This window comes from Amblyraja radiata, chromosome 12, assembly GCF_010909765.2.
Source record: "Amblyraja radiata isolate CabotCenter1 chromosome 12, sAmbRad1.1.pri, whole genome shotgun sequence".
Classification (NCBI taxonomy): domain Eukaryota; kingdom Metazoa; phylum Chordata; class Chondrichthyes; order Rajiformes; family Rajidae; genus Amblyraja; species Amblyraja radiata.
In genome coordinates this window covers 37844376-37865238 of record NC_045967.1, presented here as the reverse complement: position 1 = coordinate 37865238, position 20863 = coordinate 37844376, and the positions used below count along the sequence as shown (strand labels likewise).

Sequence of the window (20863 nt, the reverse complement as noted above, 5' to 3'; positions counted from 1 at the left end):
CCAGAAAGTCAGCTCGCCCTGTCTTGCCGAACGCAAAAGCACCGTCTTCACATTAAGCCAGGCAGCCGCACTGTGCAAAATGACTTTAGGGCAGAGAATCAGTGCCAAAACTCAGCAAAGGCACCGAAAAACTTCAAACCCTCGATATCCAGGCACTCTTGGCAGTCCGCCAATGACAGCCGCACCCTGCTCCCTCGACAATGTAGAAAATTCTCAGGGGATTTTCACACTAAATGGAGGAGTTTTTAAAGCATTGGAAAGTTTCAACAGTCCAACAATAAGTTAGACTATGAATCCCCTCTGCCTCTGTTCCTTTCCCAGCGACAGAATCCTTCAAAGGCTGCTTAAAACTTCTCAGCCACTGGAGCTGAGAAAGACACAGCCTCCCTCTCTCTCTCTCTCTCTCTCTCTCTCTCTCTCTCTCTCTCCTCTCTCAAATTCCCTCTCTCTCTCCCCCCCCACTCCTCTCCACCAGCCACGTTTATATCGACAGTTCACTCCACGAGTGTGTGTGTGTGAGCCGAGCAGTGTTTCTCATTCTGACTCTGCTCCGTGAGCTGCTCGTATTGACAGTAATCGTATCCACCCCTTAACTGAAAACGAGTGGTTTGCAAACTGAAAATCCCCCCTCTGTCTCTCCCCCCCCCTACACACAGACAGAGAAACACACGCAGACTCACACGCAGATAGAGAGAGAGACACAGACACACACACAGCCACAGAGACACAGAAACACAGACACACACAGCCACAGAGACACAGAAACACACAGAAACACTGAGACATACACAGACACAGTCACACACATACACAGACACCAATGTTAACACAGACTCAAACCTCCAACCAGGTCTGTTGTTGTACGGCAACCGAACTAGTTAACACAACCGCCCCCCCCCCCCCCCCCCCCCCCCCACTGCACCCGCTGAGTTTCTCCAGCTCTGCATCCGCTGAGTTTCTCCAGCTTTTTTGTGTTGTAGGATCTTTGCTAACTACTGCCTGTTTATAAGTGTTACAGCAGCAGTTAACACATCGTTTGTTATCCATGTTCGTTATGTAAAAAAATCCGTATGGGGATTAAAAAAAAAAAAATCTTTATTTAACATAGCGAATTTGTATTTCCATATGAAATACGGAAAATTAACGCGGGGCCCCCATTGGGCGCGGTGCCCAATTTGGAAAAATCGGTCCAATCGGCCTAGGGCCGGCCCTGCTGTGGTGGATGTTTGTGTTAAATTTTTATTGTGTATTGTGTGGTCTTTTTTATTGTACCGCTGCTGGCAAGTTCATTTCACTGCACTTTATTGTGTATGTGACGAATAAATCTGACGATTGACTATTGACTAAACCTTTCCTATCCATGTTCCTGCCCACATGTCTTTTAAATACCGTTATTGTCTTGCCTCAACCACTTCCTCTGGCAAAAGGAAGAGGCGTATGTCAGTTATCAGCAGCTGGGATCAAGCAAATTCCTCAAGGAATGGAAAAACATCGGGGGTAAGCTTAGGAGAGAAATCAGGAGGGCAAAAACAGGACGTTAGCTTTGCCAGGCAAGATAACGGAGACCGTTAGAGATTCTACGGGTATATTAAAAGCAAAGGGGTATCAAAGGAGGGAATAGACTTTTACAATCGAACATAAAATAAAGGGGAAAAAAAGATAACCTAACTGGTATAAATTCACTTGAATAGATAAGATGCCAGCGGATAACGCAGTATGATGGGTTGGCACAGCAAAAAGTGATTACATCATTTGTATTTTTTAACAAACAAGTCATCATTAATGATGTCTCTCCTTGGTTCAGAGACATTTCAGTTTAATTACTGCAATAGGCAGCAGGCAGCTGGGAACTTCCTCCGTGCTCCAGTACTGGGAATACACAGAGTCATAACACCTCAAACAGACTCCTGATTAAAATGAAAGTGCTGCTAAGAGGAGAAGAAGGTGGCAAGTTGCAGCATCTAACACTTAAAAACTTCACAACAGCATTTTATTTTTGAAGGCAATATTATATAAGTGAGGTAAAACCAACAGAGCTCGAAGATTAGAAATTAATTAGTAAATTATTTTGGCCGTTCAAAATCCATAATAAAATGCTGGAAATAGTCAGCAAGTCCAGTATCCACAGATGAAGGGGAAATGGAGTAAATGTTGCAGATCATTGGCCATTCACCAGGATTTGCTCATAGTTCCAATAAAAAGGTGATCAATTAGAAACATTAACTCGTTTCCAGCAATTTTTGTTTTAGCATCATGAGAAGTTTCTATTTGCAAGATTAATCTATTCTATATACCTACAATCAACCTCTCACTTCTGAGGTCTGAGGTTCCCACCTGCTTTAAAAGGGCATCAATTATACCAGTGCCCAATAAGATCAAGGTCCCGTGCCTCAATGACTATCAACCAGTGGCACCAACGTCGGTGGTGATGAAGTGCTTTGAGAGGTTGATCATGGCGCAAATCAACTCCTACCTTGACAAAAACCTGGACCCACTGCAGTTCGCTTACCGCCACAACAGATCAACGGTGGATACGATCCCGCTGGCTCTTCACTCCACTCTGGACTACTTGGACAACAAAAACTCATATGTCAGGCTGTTATTCATTGATTACACCTCAGCATTTAATACAATCATCCCCTCCAAGCTGGTTACCAAACTCGCAGAACTGGGTCTCTGCGCATCTCTCTGCAATTGGATCCTCGTCTTCCTCATTCACAGACCACAAACTGTTCGAATTGGTGGAAAGGTGTCAGCTTCGATAACAATCAGCACGGGAGCACCTCAAGGCTGCGTGCTCAGCCCCCCTGCTATACTCACTCTATACTCATGACTGCATAGCTGGTCATAGTGCAAACTCCATCATCAAGTTCGCTGACGACACCACTGTTGTGGGACGTATCACTGATGGGGACGAGTCAGAGTACAGAAGAGAGATCGACCAACTGACCAAATGGTGCCAGCACAATAACCTGGCCCTCAACACCAGCAAAACCAAGGAACTGATTGTGAACTTTGGAAGAGGTAAGATGGGGACCCACAGTCCTGTTTACATCAATGGGTCGATGGTGGAGAAGGTCAAGAGCTTCAAATTCCTGGGCGTGCACATCTCTGAAGATCTCTCCTGGTCCGAGAACACTGATGCAATCATAAAGAAAGCACATCAGCGCCTCTACTTCCTGAGAAGATTACGGAGAGTCAGTATATCAAGGAGGACTCTCTCTAACTTCTACAGGTGCACAGTAGAGAGCATGCTGACCGGTTGCATCGTGGCTTGGTTCGGCAACTTGAGCACCCAGGAGCGGAAAAGACTACAAAAAGTAGTAAACACTGCCCAGTCCATCATCGGTTCTGACCTCCCTTCCATCGAGGGGATCTATCGCAGTCGCTGCCTCAAAGAGGCTGGCCGCATCACCAAGGACCCACACCATCCTGGCCACCCACTCATCTCCCTGCTACCTTCTGGTAGAAGGTACATGAGCCTGAAGACTGCAATGTCCAGGTTCAGAAACAGCTACTTCCCCACAGCCATCAGGCTATTGAACTCAACTCAAACAAAACTCTGATCATTAATCTGTTTATTTGTACTTTATCTGTTTTATTTATTCATGTGTGTATATATTTATATAATGGTATATGGATACACTGATCTGTTCTGTATTCATGCCTTCTATATTCTGTTGTGCTGAAGCAAAGCAAGAATTTCATTGTCCTATCTGGGACACATGACAATAAACTCTCTTGAATCTTGAATCAGCCTCAACCTTTCAAAGGATTTGTGTGAAACAGAAAAGTCATAAAAGACCACGTGTAAATTGTAACAAATTAAAGTAGAGATACGGGGGTGGTGCATGATTCGCATGCACCTCCTTTAACCTCAGCTATTGCATCAGCTGCTCTCAATGTGGCCTCCTCTACATCAGTGAGACCAAGCTCTGACTGCTTTGCCCAACACCTGCACTATATCTGCCACGGCCACCTGGAGCTCCAGGTTGAGAGCCATTTCCATTCTCCTCCTCATCCCTACATCGACCTGCCTGCCCACATCAATGCCAGGATGAGGACAAACACAAACTCGAGGAACAGAACCTCATATTCCATCTCAGTAGTCTATAACCCAATGATATGACCATTGAATTCTATAAGCCGATGATATGACCATTGAATTCTCTCATTTCAGGCTTCCCTCTCAGTCTGTATTCGCAGTCTGTTCACACAGAGTGGTGAATCTCTGGAATTCTCTGCCACAAAAGGTAGTTGAGGCCAGTTCATTGGCTATATTTAAGAGTGAGTTAGATGTGGCCCTTGTGGCTAAAGGGATCAGGGGATATGGAGAGAAGGCAGGTACAGGATACTGAGTTGGATGATCAGCAGTGCAGGCTCGAAGGGCCGAATGGCCTACTCCTGCACCTATTTTCTATGTTTCTATGTCCCTTTATACACCCGGATCCTCACACTCACACCTTTCTTTCCCACCGGCTCCTCTCACCTAGTTTCTTCTCCACTAATTCCATCATCCCCTCATCAGGTTCCCTCCCCCCATTATTTCCATCTGCCCACCTGACCTGATCTCATATTCCAACTGCCTTTCCAATCAGATGCCATCAACATCAGCCCCTGGTTACTCCCACCATTCAGGTCCCACCCTGCGTGCGGTCTCCAACTGACTCCATCCACCAGTACACCTTTCCTCCTCTGGATACGCCTATCATGTGTCAGCCCCTCCCCACCCCCCCCTCACCTCTTTATACAAGCGACATTCCCTCCACTCCAGCTGTCCAGAGGACAGGTCTCAAGCCAAACTGGCAATTGTCCATTTTCCTCCACAGATGTTGCCACTGTAAAAATCAAGATATCCTTAAAAACAATTTGCTTCATCTCATTGTGATCACTGAGGCAAATGATTGTATTATTATGTAAATATGCAACAGGAAGGGAGGACCTCCACATTATCAGTGATGCTTCCTCTACTTGTTCTCAATACATTTAATTGTAACTAAACGTGCAACTCATCTCAAACCTTCGCAGATTTATGAATTCATCTAATTCTAAACCTCTAATTTACATCCTTCTGCTGTTGTCAGTTCGGACTTCAGCTGCCTAAAACTTGGCTGCTGAGATTCTGTCCCTAACCCCTCCCTCCTCACTACATCTCCTTATTTAATACACTTCTCAAATGCTATCTCTTTAACCAAGTTGTGTTCTAAGATCTTTGATTGAAATATTGAAACAACATGCAAATAGGCCATTCAGTCCATCGAGTCCACACCGACCATCTATCACCCATTCCCCCTCGTTCTGTTATCCCACTTTTCCATGCACTCCCTATACACTAGGGCCAATAGACAGAGGTCAGTTGACCTACATCCCAACCGTCTTGGGATGTAGGAGGAAATCAGAGCATCCAGTGAAAATCCATGGGGTCACAGAGTGAACGTGCAAACTCCACACAGACAATAACCCAGGTCAGCATCGAGCCACATCTCCGAGATTGTGAGGCAGCAGCTCTATCAGTTGCTTCACTGCACCGCCCAACATATATCTTTGTTTATGTTTTGCTTTGATTACCCTGACATAGTTTCTGCTTTTGTCTGGTGTCTTCAGTAAACTAAAACTCCCTGGGCTGTTGCTGCAATGCTGCTATGGCAGGAAACGCAGTCAATTTCTTAGATCTGCTCAGAAGTTGTCAGTTTCACTGCTTGCTTAAAGCTTGACTATGAAACTGCATATTCAGAAACTTCATGGTCAACAGATTTCTCTACAGAAGAAATCTGCAGAATTGCCAGCAATAGCACAATATGCCAAATCGGTTCTTTGATTCAGGAGTTGTTTCATGACTTTTCAGATTCCCATTTGACATATTTCTTCATATAGAACATAAACTACAGCAAAGTACAGCACAGCACTGTGCCAAGCATGATGCCATGGCCATTACTTCTCTACTGGCACATAACCCATATCCCTCCATTCTCTGCATATCCATATGCCTATAAAGTATTTTAAATGCCACTGACTTATTTCTTCAAACACCACCCCGGCAGCACGTTCCAGGCACTCACCACTGTCTGCATAAAAAACTTGCCCACACATCTTATTTAAACGTTGCCCTTTTCACCTTAAAGCTATGCTTAAAAATTGAATTTTTCCATCCTGAGAAAAAGTTTATTATATATGTGAATATGTTAACAGTGAATCACAGGGGATGCACAATTTGAAGGTCTTTTAAAAACACTATTTCAAGAATGGGCACTAATTTCAATAACATAAATGGATATGCATAATTTTCTTGGCTCCTTCAGTCTCCCTTTCCTCCTGCAATCTTTAGGCACTTTAAACCACTGCCCTTTCATTAACCTTTAGTTTAGCGTAGATATACAGCTTGAAAACAGGCCCTTCAAACCACCAAGTCCACATTGACCAGCAGTCACCAGTACATTAGTTCAATCCTACTCACTAGGGACAATTTACAGAAGACAATTAACTACAACCCTGCATGTCTTTGGAATGTGGGAGAAAACCCATGTTGTCACAAGCATAATGTGCAAACCCCTTACAGACAGCACCCTAATGGGCCTGTCCCACTTAGTCAACTTTTTAGGCGACTACAGGAGACTATGCAGTCGCCACATGGTCGCCACATGTTCGCGGATGGTTGCCGGGGAGTTGCCTTCATGGTCGTGAGGAGTTCCCACATTCTTGGAACTAGTCGCGGCCTCATTATGAAGCCTCGACTAGTTCCAAAATTGTGGGAACTCCTCATGACCTCATTACGGTCGCCGTGAATTTTTGTTTCAACATGTTGAAAAATTAGCGGCGACCAGAATGAAGCCGCCATGGAGAGTAGCGAGAATTCTCGCGCCGTAGGCGGGTCGCCAGGAGGTCCTAGTCGGTTGCCAGGAGCTCGAAGGCTCTCACAGATTGTAGCCGGTGCTGACCGGTGAATTTCATTGGCTCATTGGGGAAAAAAAATGAGAAGTAGATTTCAGAGCCAAGGAAAACCGACCGGTAATGTTAATGTCCGCCAAGCTTCACTGCCGTGTATCTCGGGTTTCTTAAAAGTTGTCTCCACTCCTTCTTCCTCCTTCTCCCACCTCTCCCCCTTCTCCCCCCCTCCCCTTTTTCAAAGGACTTACCCTACACTGTGCTTTAGCCGTCTTAATTACATCAACAACCTTCCTGTTCATCGTGGTGTGTGTCTGTATCACCTTGGCTTTGCACCGTGTGAATTTCACTCAGACAGCGGTCCCCCCACTTGCCCTGTCCCCCACCTGCATAACGGCTGGTGAAGGAAGCAATGTGTGTGTGTGTGTGTTCCACTCTGACAGTCACCGGCAGTCGTCTGAAAAATTGCCTCAGTGGGACAGGCCTATTAGTTAGGATTAAACCTGGGTATCTGGAGTGGTAACTCTGCTGCTGCGCCACTGTGCCATCCCAACACTGTGCCAACCTTAATATATTTTCAACCCTGATCAGATAATGAAGGCCTGCACTCTAAATGTTCACATCCTCATTTCACAACAAGAAAAAAACCCAAAGTTCATAAATAGAGAGGCTTGCCTTCAAATTCAGTTAAATGGTTTAGATAAAAATAAAAATAAATAAATAGAAGACACAACTGTTTAAAATTAAATTCAATCTCACTGAGTGTTAATAGGAAGTATACAACAGCTGTTCCTCATGTTAAAAATAAGATCAACGTCACTTCTCACTTTTTTAATCGCACAACAGAAGTAGATTTTTACAAAACTTGTCTGTACTTTCACACCTCTCATAGTTTCATGTATCAGGACACTGCCTGCACTCCGAGACCAGAAGGTAAAATAACACTCTCAATGGATTTCTATTCCATTGAAATATAATGGGACTTGTGTGGTGCCTAGGTTGGGCAGCAAGTGACAGGTTCAGTCGGGACAGGGTGGGGCAGTGTGTCCTTGTGCTCAGTCTGGATGTGACACTAATCCAGTGCATGTATGGAGTACTACGATACTTTGGTGTGTGATTTTGACATTGCTTTTACAATGTAAAAGCATCTACTAATAACTGTTTACTGAAGGGCAAGTATCCTCCTGCATTTTTCAACATGGATGTCTGGGCTAAACCAATCTGTAATTAGTACGAGACAGCGAAACCTTTGGAAAGTCAGAGTGCTTGACCGGTCTTTGGGAGAGATGTACAAGCCATCTATTGGAACTTCAACTGTATGAAGAGTAGGAAAGGTGGGATACAAACAGCAAATGCTAAAATAAGATCGCTTGGTCAAGCAGTATTAAGGGAAAAGTTGCAGATTGAAGAGCTCACTTCAGAACTAGGAAAGATTAGAACACAACTGGTTTTAAGCACACGTAATAGGGTAAGGAAAGGGAGACGAGAAGGGAAAAGTAATGGAAAAGAATAAGGAAGTAAGCAACAGAGAAAAAGAACAAGAGAGTGCAGGGATAAAGTGAGCGGTAATGACACAAATAAAGACTCAAACAATGTGGGAGAGGAGGGTCGATGGGAATACCAGAATCATGGACTAGACTCTTCTACTGTTGATAAGTCACTCAAGTTTGCTTATCACGTGCCCTTGCTTGGAGCAGGGTCTCTGCATGCATCCTTACACTGGAAACTGATTCTCAGCAGACCTGCAAGCCCTAACACGGGACCTTTCACCATCAAAATACAAACCCTGCACATGATTTACTTTGAGAACTGGGTAAATTCTTACCAGCTGTCAAAGCTGTCAAAGTAATTGAACATTTAAGAATGCTCCTGTTATTCAGAAATATTGAAATACACTCAAAAAAGATCAAAATACTTATTTTAATGTTAAATAATAAAAGTACACAAAAATGCTGGAGAAACTCAGCGGGTGCAGCAGCATCTATGGAGCGAAGGAAATAGGTTTCTGCAGAAGTTTGTACTCCCCCGACTTTGAAATTTCCAATACCTTGTCATCGCTAATAAGCTGAATTGAAGTGAGGAATTTCACCTTCATTTGGAAGGCCTAAATTCTGCCCAGTGGAATAGGAAAACAATGCATACCTGAATATAGAGGTGTGGAGTTTAATGGTGTGGAAGATGAGGAAAAGGAAGAGGGTTCATAAATTCATGAGTTATAGGAGCAGAATTAGGCCATTCAGCCCATCTAGTCTACTCTTCCATTCAATCATGGCTGACCTATCTTTCCCCCTCAAGCCCATTCTTCTCCCCATAATGTTTGATTCCTGTACTATTCAGCTTCTTTTGTGTGCAATGTTGATGTGGATGTTGAACTAGCTGATCTCACTTAAGCTGACAGTGAATGTTCTGTTGGAGGATAAAACCACTCGACAGCCAGGAGCGAGCTGGAACTAGGAAATCTAGGTCCATGACTATTCATGCAATGACTTATCAAAATATGATACAGTTGAATACACAAACTACCGATATTTCCTTGGGCATATTAAGATCCTTGGGCATAATAATATTCTCATCAAGTTCACACAGATGAGCAAGCTGGGAGCTCAGAATAGCAAATGCAATGGCATCAGCACTTGTCAATGATTCTGCTGCACCAATTTCCATTTCCTCTCAACCCAATTATGTTAATACATCCCATTCCCTGGTACTGTCACAAATTATTCCATCTGGTATTTAATTTCTCTTACTTTCCACTGTAGAGGCATAAACATTCATGACCTTTTGATTCCTATCCCCCAACCTCACTCTTCCTGTCTCTGTATTTGGTTAAAATTCTTGAAATGGACACTTCTCATTCAGTAAGAATTGGGAGCAGCAAACCTCTTGGGCCTTATTGGAACACCGTAGCCTATAATGAAAATCAATTTATAAGACTGACGTGGATAATGAAGGGTTAACAGCGTTATCAAGGTTCATGAAATACAAAAAAATAAAGAAAATGATTCAGATCTGGACTCAGAACAGGAAATGCTGAAAACATTCAGCAGGCCAGGCAGCATCAATGGAGAGAGAGAGATACAGTCAATACTTTGGGTCATTGACCTTGCATCAGAACCCTTCATCAGTCCTGAAATATTCTGTTTCTCTCTCCATAGCTGCTGCCTGGATCATTACCTGGTTTGCCTGTACCCTTCCCTTGTCTGCCTGGACCCTGAGTACCTCTTGTATGTCCTATTCAAATAATTGAAGACCATGCCATTGAAGTTGTCTTTGTTTTCTCTGTATTTTCCATTCTGAGCACTCAACTTGCTCTATCTGTGTGAACTTCATGGGAATATTCATATGCCCAAGGATTTGTACAAATATAGACAGTTGTGTATTCAACTATTCTTTTGATAAGCCATTGCATGAATAGTCATGTACCCCAATTTTACTTTTAGAATTTAGATTTTATAGTTACAGCGTGGAAACAAGCCCTGTTGCCAAACGTGTCTGTGCCGACCAGTGATCCCCGTGCACTAGCACTATCCTACACACTGGGGACATTTACAATTTTACTGAAACCAATCAAGTTACAAACCTGCACATCTTTATGGTGTGGAGGAAACCAGAACATTCGGAGAAAACCCATGCGGTCACAGGAAGAACACACAAACTCTGCACAGACAGCACCCATAGTCAGAAAGACACAAAAAGCTGGAGTAACTCAGCGGGATAGGCAGCGTTTCTGGAGAGAAGGAATGGGTGACGTTTCGGGTCGAGGCCCTTCTTTAGACCAGCATCTGCCGTTCCTTCCTACACACCCTTAGTCAGGATGGAACCTGAGCTTCTGGTGCTGTGAAGCAGCAACTCTGCTGCTGCACCACTGTGCCACCTGAGAGAGAGACTTTGGTACTGTCCCAATGCAAGGTGGTAAGAAATATTTTCCAACTCTAGCTTGATCCTGACGCTGGAGTGGTTGAGTTCCACAACAGAACATTAGCTGTCACCCACAGCTAGGTGAGCTGACTCAGTTGTCAATCCATCAAACCTGAGACCTCTGCTTTGCACTGCTCTTTATGTGGCACCTTGCTAAGTGACACATTGTAGAGCTGTCAGCTACCATTCTTCCTGTAAATGGTGTGGTTTTATTCAGGGTGTGCACTTGTCATAACTTATTTTACACTGAGCTTTTGGTGCAGGAAGTCCTACCTTATTCTTGTATTCTGAAGAAATTTGTGGTAAATGTTCAAGATTCTCCATACACTTCATCAGACAATGCCAACTTCATATCAATTCTCTTATGACGTCTCCTTTCTCCCCCGCAGAGGATTTCCCACCACCACAGTTGACAGAGCCCGTGACTGTGTCCATGTATTCTGTCTTCTCCTTCTCCCTTCCTTCCCAGTATTTATGGGACTCATCAGTTGTAACTTACATCCCACCTGCCTTCACATTCAAAAGATCATCTTGTCCTCTTTCCAACATCTTCAATGTCCCCACCAACCCCACCCTGCCCTACAATTTCAGCATTCCAAAGCGACTATTCCGACCACAATGCTCCTTTTCATTCTTCCTCACAACTCTTCTTCCACTTCTTCCTCATCCCACAAACTCATTCAAGTAAGAGCAGGAAGAGCAAAACCTACTCTTTTCACCATCTAAATGGTGTTTAAAAAGCTTTTAGATGGGCACTTGGAAGTACACTTGTGTGGCACGGTGGCGCAGCTTTAAAGTTGCTGCCTTACAGCGCTTGCAGCGCCAGAGACCCGTGTTCAACTACGGGTGCTGTCTGTATGGAGTTTGTACGTTCTCCCTATGACCTGCGTGAGTTTTCTCTGAGATCTTCGGTGTCCTCCTATCCTCCAAAGACATATAGGTTTGCAGGTTAATTGGCCTGGTATAAGTGTAAATTGTCCCGAGTGTGTGCAGGATAGTGTTAATGTGCGGGGACCGCTGGTCGGTGTAGACTCGGTGGGCCGAAGGGCCTGTTTCCGCTGTATCTCTAAACTAACCTAAACTAAACTACAGGTAATGGAGGGATATGGATCATGTACAGGGAGATGAGATCAGTTTAACTAGGCATCATGTTCATCACATTGTGTGGCGAATGGCCTGTTTCTGTGCTCTATGTTCTATAATAGCCCTATCCCACTGTACGAGTTCATTCAAGTGCTCTCCCAAGTTTAAAAAAATCAAACTCGTGGTAAGTACGTAGAATGAACGTACGTCGGAGCTCAGGGACGTCTCATAGCGGCTCGTAACGCTAACGGTAGGTACTCAGGAAACGCGGTAAGCTCGGGAAGACTCGTGAAGATTTTTCAACATGTTGAAAAATGTCCACAAGAGCCCCGAGTACCTGCGAGCCATTACCGTAAATCTCCGAGTTCGAATCAGGGCAAACTCGGGAGAACTCTTTGAATGAACTCGTACAGTGGAACAGGGCTTTAAGTTCAACCTCAAACAGTGAGCAGGTGGAACAGTGATTTACTTGTACTTCATTCAGTAATGTATACTTTACTCGCCGTGAAACATGCTCTCTTTTTTTTATTGGACAGACAAAGCGCAGGTTAGGTGGAACACCTCCACTCTGTCAACAAGCATGATCCCAAACATTCAGTAAGTTCCTTGTCTCTTTAACTCTTCATCAACTTCCCACTCTGATCTCTCTGTCTTCAACTTCTTAAATGATTCCAAAGAAATTAAGAAATGACATCTCATCATTACTAGGTACATTAAAAATTTGGGAATTAATATTGAATTTGACAATTTTAGAAAATGAATTTCCTTTGATCATTTACAAGGAGTTCTGCTGTACCACAAATGTTGATTCCTAAAAGAAACCTCATGTTATAGAAAATCATGTTAGAAAAACAACTGTGTTAATGTGGAAATGTGGATTAGGGACTAAAGATTATGGGCAGCACAGTGGAGCAGTGGTGGATTTGCTGCATTATAGCGCCAGAGACCCGGGTTCAGTCCTGACTATGGTTGCTCTCTGTACGTAGTTTGTACATTCTCCCTGGGACCGAGTGGGTTTCTCCAGCTGCTCCAGTTTCCTCCCACATTCCAAAAGATGTGCAGGTTTATAGGCTAATTGGCTTCTGTAAATTGTCCCTAATGTGCAGGATAGTACGAGTGTGCTGGTGATCACTGGTGGGCTGAAGGGCCTGTTTCCACGCTGGCTATATTTCAGTCTTATTCTGAATCTCACCATCTGGACTAGCCTACAATTGGAATCTTGTCAAAGGCCTTGCTGAAGTCCATATAGACAACATCCACCACCCTACCCTTGCCATGCGCCTTGGACGCCTCCTCAAAAGTCTCTATCAAATTTGTGAGACATCATCTCCCATGAACAAAGCCTGGCCTGAACCAAAAGCAAATAAATCCTGTTCCTCAGAATCCAGTCTAGTAACTTTCCCACCTCTGATATAATGGTTTGTAGTTCCTATCTTGTCTTTGTAGCCCTTCTTCAATAAAGGCACAACATTAACCATCGTCCAGCCTTTGGGTACCTCTCCCGTGGCTATTGAAAGAACAAAAATCTATGCTAGTACTCTGACCTTATATGCTTCTCTACTGATCAAACAGTGGAGTAAAGCATGGGCATTAAGCTGCTTGTTTACAACCTTTCATCACTAACACTTTGCAACACATGCAGTACTCAGTAAAGACATAGGACACTCTGAAATTGAGCAAACATCATTTGGAAGTAGAATCCCACAAGGAATTATTGCCCGCAGTTCATTGGGCAAAATTTCACCAAATTAATTTCTGCCATTTCACCAAATTCTGAAATGCCATTTTACCAAATTAATTTCTGGAAACTGGAGCCTCATTTCATTAACTAAATATGGGGCACACCACTTTTTGAGCAATAAGTCATTCTAATGTTTTGTGTTTGTGAGGTTAAAAATGTCTGGCCATTTCCCAATTATAATTAAAATTATAATTATTTCCTAATCTGGCTATGACATTATCATTATTGGTATGTGCAAGTGTATATTTACAGTTTTCAAATTTAGCTGGCATGTGAATGATAAATCCAATAGTGGATTTAGTTTATTGCACCACATACCGGATTTAATTACATTTATGAATTTTACAAATTAAACATGTAAGTGTGTAGCCTAAATATTAATTATGTTTTGTCATTTTAAACACCTTGGTCGTGATGCTTTGCAAACAACATAGAGCTCAGGAAGACTTGTTACTTCCTTCCTAGTTAGATACTAAAGGTTGATGTTAAAGTTCTAGCCCACACCATGTTGTTGCGGTAAAGAACTACCACGTGACTCTTCTTCCTGTGACTCAGATTCCTCCAGTTAAGCAGAAGCTCACTAACTTCTGTCCATTTTTGAATTTATTTGCTATAAAATATGCTGCGAAGGAAGCCATCCAATGCATCAGAAAAGGAGCAAAAAAGAAAACCAAAGGTGAGGAATTTATTGATGAGAGTTCTTAAAATAACAGCAAAAAGCAGTCGTTCAAAGTAGTTTTACAGTTTGTGAATGAACTGCCTGGTGCTGCACGATCGCACTTCGGGTTGTCTTTTAGTCACTCCATGCAGTAACTCCGTGTATCTTAGTTCTTAATACTCTTGTAACAGATTACGATTAGTTGAAATTATTCATTCTGAATTCAGAGTGGTGGGTGTCCATTTCTTTGTTGTGGAGATCAGTGTCACATTGATTAATTGAGTAGCTGAAGTATGTGCAAATGAAAATTGGCCCTTTAATCATTATAGAAATCGTTCATGATTGTTCATGCTCTATACATTAAATTATTTGATTAGTGTTAAACCTGTCAAACTAATGTTATCACACCGTTGTATTTTAAAATATATATTATTATGCAGATGGAAGTGATAAATGAACTGGTGCAGAAATGAAATATTTTCTATTTGAAGTGAGATAATCGAAGCCAAATTCTGCCTTTCAAATCTTAAATTAAACATCTTAAACCTAAAAGGGTCCAGCTCAAAGTATTGACAATGGAGATTAGGTTCCAAAGTCATCGTCTTGGGGATTGAAACATTAGCGTGCACTGTGTGGCTACATTCAAATATAAAGCTTTCTTCTCCTTTCCACTAAGTCAGGGAGACCATTGCTACCATTGAGCTAAGCAAGCAAAATATATCCAGATAAATTCAAATATTGATATATAATGATACATGTTCAAAAAGTTTAACATTTCAACATGGTGTATTATTCCTGAATTTAAATTCAATTTTTAACAGGAAAACTCTTTGTATCAAATTAGATCATGTCAAATGGAAACTATAAACACCAGACATATAATTATCTACTTTCAAATCACCCTGTAACTTCTTCCTCAAACTTAACACACTATTTTAAATAAATAATTCTCTCTTAAAAGAGATCTTCTGTTTCACAAGAGATGATCCTGCCAATTGACTGGTCATGTCACAAACGTTTGATCAAAGGTGGTTGTGCTGGGTTTCTTAAACACAGTTCCATGATGTTAACAACCTATCACTGTCTTAATTTAGTTCAGAGACGCAGCATGGAAATAAACCCTTGGCCCACCGAGACCGCGCCGATCATCAATCACCCGTTTACATTAGTACTAAGTTACCCCATTTTCTCATCCAGTCCCTACACACCAGAGGGCACTCTACAGAGACCAATTAACCTACACCCGCACATTTTTGTGATATGAGAGGAAACCGGAGCACCTGGAGGAAATTCACATGGTCACAGGGAGAACGTGCAAACTCGACGCAGACAGCACCTGAGGTCAGGATAGAACTCAGGTCTCTAACGCTGTGAGGCAGCAGCTCTACAGCTGTGCCACAGGGCCACCTATGTTGTCTTCTCTATGTTGCTATTATTCATCTGTGACCTTTGACTTTGATACTCTGATCTTAACTCCATTCGTTTGATGGCAACCAAAAAGGGGATGTTGCTGAAATGAGGAGAGCAAACTGCTTCTTCTGCCCCATTGTCACATCACCAGGTCCAAATGCTAACCTATTCTTTCGAGCAGCCAAGCATAGAGAGAGCTGTGCAGAACAGGGTCCAATTACGTCATCAAGACTCAATCGGCACTTTAGTCAGAGGCCCGAGTGGTGAGTAATCCATGCCGGGTGAAATCTGTCGCTAACGAGATTTGAGCTAGAAAAGGTCAAGGAACAAGATATACGTTTCAATTTTCAATTCCCTTGTGGACAAGAATATTCCTCTGATTCCCACAAGGCAAGCTCAATCTCCTTACCCTGACTCTCTTAGATCCTCTGGAAAAAAAATAGTCACACAGCTTGGAAACTGACCCCTTAGTCAGAGGGTGGTGAATTGGTGGGGGCGCTGCGAGACAGCTGACCTGCCAGCAGCGTGTTCGTCATTTTTTTGTTTTTTTAGTGTGGCCAAATGTGTGCTTTAATGTGTGCCGTGTGGGGGGTGGTGAGAGGGGGAACTCCACGCCTCCTCGCCTCCTCCATGCAGAGATAGATCAGCCATGATAGAATGGCGGAGTAGACTTGATGGGTTGAATGGCATAATTCTACTCCTATCACTTATAGCCTTATGATCCTTGGCCCATCAAATGCCTATCAACCTTCAACTACCTGATAACACTAATCCTATTTCATTCTAAATCCTCCCTCCCACCACCCCGCACCTCCCCCCCCCCCTTCCCCCCCCCCCCCCCCCCTCTCCTCCCCCTCCCCCCCCCCCCCCCCCCCCCTACATGTTATGGACGACTTACAGGGGCAACTTACACAATTTATCCGTACTTTTTTGGGTTGTGTGGGGAACCTACGCAATCAAAGAAAGATTGTGTAAACCAGGGCTCCATGTGAAGTCTAGGGTCACAGGAACGGCTTGGGAGTAAGGTTGTTAACTGTGTCACTGTATCGCTGTGCTCCGGAGTAAACACAGTCAAACAGGAAGGTTGATTACTCCAGCAATTCTTTCTTTCAACCATTGTGCAACTACTTGACAATTGTGAAACACAGTCAAGAGATTTTCCCCTTAAAAAATTGCAGCTTTTAGCTTAGGTCTACTTAGAGAATGATGAAGGAAGGAGAGCATGGAGCAGGGCAAAATACCAGGTAACCTATTCAGAACAATATTGATTTTTTTTAAAAAGGAGGCCTGAACTTAAGGGACATAGAAACTAATGTCAGATGGCCCATGGCCCTCTTGAAACCTCCAGCAACAGAGTAAGCAATGGAATGCATTACAGTCAAAATTCAGAGTTGCGGTGGTAGATAATGGGAATTGCAGCCACAAGAGGCGGTGGAGGCAAGATTGAGGAGTGTGTGCAGATATGCCAGCTTTCCTTGGGAGGCATGAAGAAACTCTTCTGATCCTCTTGGGAATAAATGAAAGTTCATTTTCCTGCCACAGAAGGCCACGAGGACTGTGCAACATTCCCTTTTTAGGCATTCAATTTGTGAGATTTAGGAAACACTGGCTAAGTCAATGTTAATTCTCCATCCCTAATGGTGGTGAGCCCCTACACCACTGCAGGTGAAGGCACCTTCACAAATGCTCCAGGGGCAGGGGTTCCAGGATTTGGACCTAGTTGTGATACCTGAATGGTGATATATTTCCAAGTCAGGCCAGTGTACAATTTTGGAAAGAAACCTGCAAGTGATAGTGTTCCTATGCCCTTGAAACCATTATCCATCATGGCAGTAGAGGTTGTCAATTTGAAAGGTGCCATTTGGGTAACCTAGTTGAGTAATTTCAGTGCATTTTGTAGATGGTGCACGCTGTAACCACAGTGCACCACTTGTAAAGGGAATAAATATTCAGCAGGCTGCTTGTTCGAGATGGGGGTCAAGTTTATTGCAGCTGCACTTATGCAGGCATGCAGAAAGTATAGATTAACACTGCTGACATCTCTTGTTAATGGCAAAACACATTTTGGGTGTATAATGTGAGTCAGTCACCACAGAATACGCAGCCTCTAATCTGTGCTTGTGGTCATGGTAGTCCTGCGGCCTCATTTGTGGCTGATACAGTTACGTTTCTGACCAATGGTAATCCCCAGGATATAATTCTGCAGGGAAATTTGGTGATGGTAATGCCAGTGAATGCCAAGGGTAGGCGGACCACTTAATAACCCATGCCTGAATGCTGCTAACTGCTGAAAGTCCCAATGGATCCCACGTACGTCATTAGTCCCCAATTTGCATGTATTAATACAGGGCCTACAAATGTTATGTACAAGTCTCATCTACAGTCAATGCTAGCTGTAATTGTGTGGGATATAGAACAGCTGCATTTTAATAAGTATTGCAAATGCTGGAAACATCATGTGTGAAAACACTGTTAACATTTCAGGTCCAAGTCCCTTTGTCAGAAATGGGAAAGAGAGAAGATAAGTTGTTTTTTCAGTAGCAGATAAAGTAGGGGAGAAATGGATAGAACGGAGAGAATATCTTTGATAGGATGAGACTAAATTAATGTGGCATATAAAAGCACGTAATTTTTTGTCAGTGTTGTGTGTTGCTAATAGTAAGGGCATGTAGGCCAGGCCAAATGAATACAAAGGTGAAAAACTGAACCAAAATGGTGACTGGCAGAAATGGCCAGCTCTGATATAGACAGCAGGAACATGTGTAGGAAGGAACTGCAGATGCTGGTTTAAACCGAAGATACACACAAAAAGCTGGAGTAACTCAGGCAGTGGAACAGGCAGCATCTCTGGAGAGAAGGAATGGGGGACATTTCAGGTCGAGACTAGTCAGGGGAAAGGGAAATGAGAGATGTAGACGATGATGTAGAGAGATTTAGAACAATGAATGAAAGATATGCAAAAACGTAACAATGATAAAGGAAACAGGCCATTGTTAGCTGTTTGTTGGGTTAGCTCAAGATGGAGAATTCAATATCAAGTCTGGAAGACAGCAATGTGCTGAGATAGTAGATGATGTTATTTTCCTCAGGATTGCAATAGGGTTTTATACCACTGGCGTCTACTAATAATGGGGAAAACTGCTCGGTTATGACCTGTTCACAAAAAGCAGGACAAATCCAATCTGAGCAATTACTGCCCAAGAAACTCAATTCTCAAAAGTCAGTAATTCGACATAATGTGTCATCAACATGACACATATCAGGTGACACATACTCAACAATAACCTGCTCACCAATACTTTAGACATTAATTGGCATTATTGTTGCCATGTGCCCTAGCATCCATATGGTTAGCATTGACCGGGTTTTTTATTGGTGCGCCAAAGTTGCAACCGAAAGGCCTGTTTCCGCATTGTATTTCCAAACTAAACTAAACCAAATCTATAAAACTTTGTCAATATTTTCTAGTCTTGGCAATTCCAACAGCAATTCTCAAACCCATACACTCTACCACCAAGAAGGATTAGATGCATGGGAACACCCACCTACTGAATGTTCCTTTTGATGACTTAAAAATAAATTGCTCCTCCATCATCAGCACTATTACCAATCCTGGAACTCCTTCCCCTTTTCACCCGAAGGACTGCAGCAGCTAAAGAAGGCAGAACACCACCACCTTCTTAAGGACGATGATGGGAATAAACATTGGCCTTGTTATACATAAAATGCTGCTTTCTTTATAGTCAAAGAGCCGAGGTAACTGTTTTTATGATTCAGTCCTTCACATTTTAGAATCAATCTCCTAACCATAGTATCCAGACATCCCACAGGTCTTGCATTTCTCGACGTCAACTGATGACTCAAAGTTGCACTACTTTTGTTGCACTACATAGCCAGAACATCATGCTTGACTAATTTTCTGGAATCTTTTGAGGATGTGACAAGTAAATGGATGAAGGGGAGCCAGTGGGTGTAGAGACTTTCAGAAAGCCTTTGATAAGGTCCCGCACGGGAGACTGGTGATTAAAATTAGAGCACATGGTATTGGGGGTAGGGTGTTGACGTGGATAGAAAATTGGTTGGCAGACAGGAAGCAAAGAGTAGGAGGTGAACGGGTCCTTTTCAGAATGGCAGGCAGTGGCGAGTGGAGTGCCGCAAGGCTCGGTGTTGAGGCCGCAACTGTTTACCATATATATTAATGATTTGGAAGAGGGAAATGGGAGCAACACTAGCAAGTTTGCGGATGACACAAAGCTGGGTGGCAGTGTGAACTGTGAAGAGGATGTTAGGACGTTGCAGGGTGACCTGGACAGGTTGAGTGAGATGGCAGATGCATGGCAGATGCAGTATAATATAGATAAATGTGAGGTTATCCACGTTGCTGGCAAAAAACAAGGGGGAAGATATTATCTCAATGGGGTTAGGTTGGGTCAGGGGGAGGTACAGCGAGACCTGGGTGTCCTTGTACACCGGTCACTGAAAGTTGGCGTGCAGGTACAGCAGGCAGTGAAGAAAGCTAATGGAATGTTGGCCTTCATAACAAGAGGATTTCAGTAAAGGAGTAGAGAGGTTCTTCTGCAGTTGTATAGGGCTCTGGTAAGACCGCATCTGTAGTATTGTGTACATTTTTGGTCTCCTAATTTGAGGAAGGACATCCTTGTGATTGAGGCAGTGCAGCGTAGGTTCACGGGATTGATCCCTGGGATGGCGGGACTGTCATATGAGGAAAGATTGAAAAGACTAGGCTTGTATTCACTGGAGTTTAGAAGGATGAGGGGATATCTTATAGAAACATATAAAATTATAAAGGACTGGACAAGCTAGATGCAGGAAAAATGTTCCCAATGTTGGGTGAGTCCAGATCCAGGGGCCACAGTCTTAGAATAAAGGGGAGGCCATTTAAGACTGTGAGAAAAAAACTTTTTCACCGAGAGAGTTGTGAATTTGTGGAATTCCCTGCCACAGAGGGTAGTGGAGGCCAAATCACTGGATGGATTTAAGAGAGAGTTAGATAGAGCTCTAGTGGCTAGTGGAATCAAGGGATATGGGGAGAACGCAGGCATGGGTTATTGATTGGGGACGATCAGCCACGATCGCAATGAATGGCGGTGCTGGCTCGAAGGGCCGGATGGCCTCCTCCTGCACCTATGTTTCTATGTTTCTATGTTTCT

The 20863-nt window shown here is 43.2% G+C and overlaps 1 protein-coding gene across 1 annotated transcript in view; it reads left to right on the top strand.

Annotated features, from left to right (window-relative positions):
- Window positions 1-14150: 14150 nt before the first annotated feature.
- sash3 (SAM and SH3 domain containing 3) overlaps window positions 14151-20863 on the top strand; it is a 57521-nt gene continuing 50808 nt past the window's right edge. The window contains 1 exon segment of the mRNA XM_033030552.1: window positions 14151-14300. Within this exon segment, the coding sequence (XP_032886443.1) occupies window positions 14244-14300 (57 nt within the window). The 5' untranslated portion in view covers window positions 14151-14243.